The sequence below is a fragment of the Cervus canadensis genome, chromosome 6 (genome assembly GCF_019320065.1).
Source record: "Cervus canadensis isolate Bull #8, Minnesota chromosome 6, ASM1932006v1, whole genome shotgun sequence".
Classification (NCBI taxonomy): Eukaryota; Metazoa; Chordata; class Mammalia; order Artiodactyla; family Cervidae; genus Cervus; species Cervus canadensis.
Genome location: NC_057391.1, coordinates 24,604,689 through 24,608,889, shown reverse-complemented (window position 1 = coordinate 24,608,889; position 4,201 = coordinate 24,604,689). Strand labels below are relative to the sequence as shown.

At 36.0% G+C, this 4,201-nt stretch overlaps 1 protein-coding gene across 1 annotated transcript; it reads right to left on the bottom strand.

Annotated features, from left to right (window-relative positions):
- Positions 1–340: 340 nt before the first annotated feature.
- LOC122444066 (olfactory receptor 4K1-like) lies at positions 341–1,715 on the bottom strand. Its single transcript, XM_043472864.1, has 2 exons — positions 1,702–1,715; positions 341–1,268 (listed from the first exon to the last, which is right to left on the bottom strand). Exons 1-2 carry the CDS (start codon positions 1,713–1,715, stop codon positions 341–343), a joined length of 942 nt encoding a protein of 313 aa, XP_043328799.1.
- Positions 1,716–4,201: the final 2,486 nt, after the last annotated feature.

The following is a 4,201-nucleotide window of genomic DNA, read 5'->3' as shown; positions in this document are numbered from 1 at the left end:
AGGAGGGCATGGCAACCCACTCCAGTATTCTGGCCTGGAGAATCCCATGGACAGAGGAGCCTGGCGGGCTACAGTTCATGGGGTCGCAGAGAGTCAGATATGACTGAGCAAGTAAGCACAGCACAGCACAGTTACCATTTCAGGGAAGATGAAGTGAGCCACAGAACATCAAACTGGTAACATAATATGAGGTTCTGCACTGCATTTGCCAACTTTAGAGTGACAAATTCAGGTCTTATCACTGGAAAGACTAATTATGATAGAAACACAATGATAACAATTAAACATGTGCATTACAAAAAACAAGAAGAAAGGACTTGTGTTGCTTCATCACAGTTGTCTAAAAGGCTTCCTTGGAACCCACATGTTGGTTCCTTAGTTTCTTCAAGGCTTCCTTTACATCTTTATTCCTTAGGGTATAAATCATAGGGTTAAGAAGAGGAGTGAATACAGTAAAAAACACAGAGATAAATTTATCAATTGTGAAGCTTTCAAAGGGCCAAATATAGATAAAGATTAATGGGCCAAAGAACAGAACTACAACAGTAATGTGGGCAGACAGAGTGGAAAGTGCCTTGGATGTCCCACCAGAGGCTTGGCGATGGACAGTAGCCAGGATGATAGTGTAAGAAATGAGCAAAAGGAGAAAACAGATAAGTGACAACAGGCCACTATTTGTGAGCACCAGGATCTCTAGAACATAGGTGTCCAAGCAGGCAAGTTTAATCACGAGGGGGAGGTCACAAAAGAAATTGTCTACTTTGTTGGGTCCACAGAAAGGAAGATCTACTGTGAATACCAGGTGACTGGCTGAGTGCAAGATGCCAATGGCCCAGGAGACTCCCACCAGGACAGTGCACACTCTTCGGTTCATGATGGTCATGTAATGCAGAGGTTTGCATATAGCGATATATCTATCATAGGCCATGGCAACAAGAAGTACCATCTCACTGCCCCCAAAAACATGCAAAAAAAATATCTGTGACATGCATCCCTCGAAAGTGATGGTCTTGTGTTCACTGAGGAAGTCTGCAATCATCTTGGGAGTGGCAAATGTAGCCTGACACACATCAATGAAGGAGAGATTGCTAAGAAGAAAGTACATCGGAGAATGCAGTCGAGAGTCTGTAATCACTGTGAGAATGATAAGAATGTTTCCCAACACTGCAGCACCATAAAACACAGAGAAGATAAAAAAGAGGAAGAGCTGGAGTTCCCGAGAGCTAGAGAGGCCCAACAAAATGAATTCAGTAACCACTGACTTATTGCTCCATCCGTTAAATGAATCTGGGCTGCTCAAGTTAGCTAAAGGGAAGAAAAATAATTATTTATTAAAAAAATTAACTGATAATGGTATTATTATTATTTCTGGAAATTTATATTTTCCTTGTGTTATATAACTATACAAATTGTCATTTACTTTTGCATTTATGGATTGGCTAGATAAAAGATGGATAGAGATAACAGATTTATCTAATAAATAAGTCAATATGGAAGGAAGGGAAAATTTGATTTGATATTATATACCAATATACTTTTTATAGAAGTGTGCAAGATCTCAATAGCACTTTGAAAGTCCCATGTACCATACTTACACATTCAGATTAGAAATTCAAAAGATGAATCTGATGCCTTTTACAGAATCTTGGAGGGACAAGAAATTTAGGCCAAGTGCAAAGAGATGAAAATCAGACCAATTACTTTAGCAATGACATTGGAGAAATATGTGAGATGTGGCCATGCATTTGGGAAAATCTACAGTGATAATAAGAGAGAGAAATTAATTTGTAACAAGTTAAACTACTATGAGTGACAAATTACATTCACTTTTCTATATTAAAAACAATTTGAGTTTTACATGATTTAGCAGTCAAAATATCTTCCTAGAAACTCAGAAGCATATGTTCTTTTCAATCACTCTTTATTTCTCTCCATATGATCTCCTTTTCACAGTAGTTGAATATAATATTATTTAATCTGACCTTCAAAGCATTTCAAAGATGGAACTGAATATAATTTAATTACTATGATATGTTTGTTATTTAAACTTATATTTGTACCACTTATCTTTGCTGGTGATTTTTTAATCTCTTCTTTCTGTGATGAGTTTATCACAATAACAAAAGTGTTTTTCCAAAGTCAGCTGAAAACATAATTTATATAATTAATTAGCTCAACAAATAATAAAAATTGCCTGCCCTGCACCATGCAACCTTATGGGCTCTGGAGGCAAAGCAATGGGAAAAAAAGCGGGGTGGGGATGGGGAATATGTCCCACCTTCACCCCAGTACTCTTGCCTGGAAAATCCCATGGACGGAGGAGCCTGGTAGGCTGCAGTCCATGGGGTCGCGAAGAGTCGGACACGACTGAGCGACTTCACTTTCACATTTGGTTATATTCTAAAGAAATGGTGGGACTGGCGGAGGCAATGGAGATAAAATATATATTATGTCATTTAGTGATAAGTGCTTCAGAGAAAATAAAGCAGGACAAAGGAATATGGACTAACCAAGTGGTCAGAAAAGCTCACCGGGCAGGTTACATTTCAGCAGCAACTAAAGAAAATGAAGAGCAAGCCTTGAGAGAATCTACTTCAGACAAAAGGAATAGCAAACATGTGCAACAAATTGTTTATGTGAAATAAGCATTCTCTTGAAAAACATCAGTATAATTTTGGCCAGTTTATTAGAAATTAAATAATGGAAACTTAGCTTTTAACCTTACTATGAAATTGACATAATCGCCTTTTTTGAACAATAATCTGCCTCATAGGCTTAAACAATTTTAGAAAGCTGTAAATTCAGTCTTAAAATAAGGACACACACTAAAAATCTAGCCTTTTTTGTTTTCTAAAAAAAAATAGATGTAAAATTGCATTCCAAATTCTATACATATACTTCTATACACAGAATTTGAAAAGCAATTTATATTTTTATATAAATGCATGGTGATAATTGTATCATTCAAAATAGTATTGAAATGATCTGTGATTTCTTGTAAGAACCCTTGAAATGAAGCTTATGGCCAGATCTCAGAATCTGGGAAAATTTTTCTGTGTGTCTGTCGTCACATTCAGTGACAGCTGGATGAGATATACTGTATTATTTATCCAAGGTAAGACATCCACACATTGAGAGCATTTTAAAATATAAAAATTACTAATTACTTTTTTGTATTATTCATAGAATCTTATGCCTTTTAAAACATCTTCCTATAGTGTATCAATGTACATACAAGGCTTGACAAGAGTTTTCAAAGTGATAAATGCAAAATCTATTGGCTTATTAAAATGACAACTTCTAGCCCCATTCTATTCTCTATCACCATATCTATTTTTTCAAAATAATTTAGCAATAGGCTTACCTTCACCTGGGTGCTTCAGTCCATCAACGTGTTAGCAGTGACAATAATCAGAAAAGTCTAATGTTTTATTTCAGATTTTAGAATCTCATATACAAACTCCAAGTTCTTGTTTTAATTTAATTCTTATTTTATATTGGAGTATAGTTGATTTACAATATTGTGTTAGTTTCAGGTGTATGGCAAAGTGATTCAGTTATACATATACAAATATCCATTCTTTTTCAGATTCTTGTCCCATATAAGCTATTACAGAATCTTATCATCTCACTTCTATAATTACTTTAGCCCAGAATCCCTTTAACTCTGAATGTTAATATCTATATTTAATTTTTTGCTTCATGTGATTAAATTCCGCATACCAGTTTTGAGAGAAATCACAGGGGAGCAATAATAGGTTGAAGAAAAGAAACCTCCAAAACCTATTGGCTTTTTTTTAAAAAAATGATTGAGTCACAAGAGTCCATAAAACAATATTTGAATACCATACTGCTGCTGCTGCTAAGTCGCTTCAGTCGTGTCCGACTCTGTGCGACCCTATAGACGGCAGCCCACCAGGCACCATACTACACGCCCCCAGATATCAGATAACCAATCCCATGGATTGCAATAGCCAATTAAAAAACTTCCTTTATTAAGTGAGGTCATCTTGCTGTGGGAATTACTGCTACACTTCGAGTTGTTTTTCTCAAAAACAAGATGACAAAAACATTTAAGTTATTTGTCTATAATTGAAAGCAAAGTACACATCACAAGAGGGAAATGTAGTGACCTAGGAGTTTGCAACACCAGTTACTCTTGTTCAACAAGCTGTCTCCCTCCAAGTGCCTTTTTTCCCAT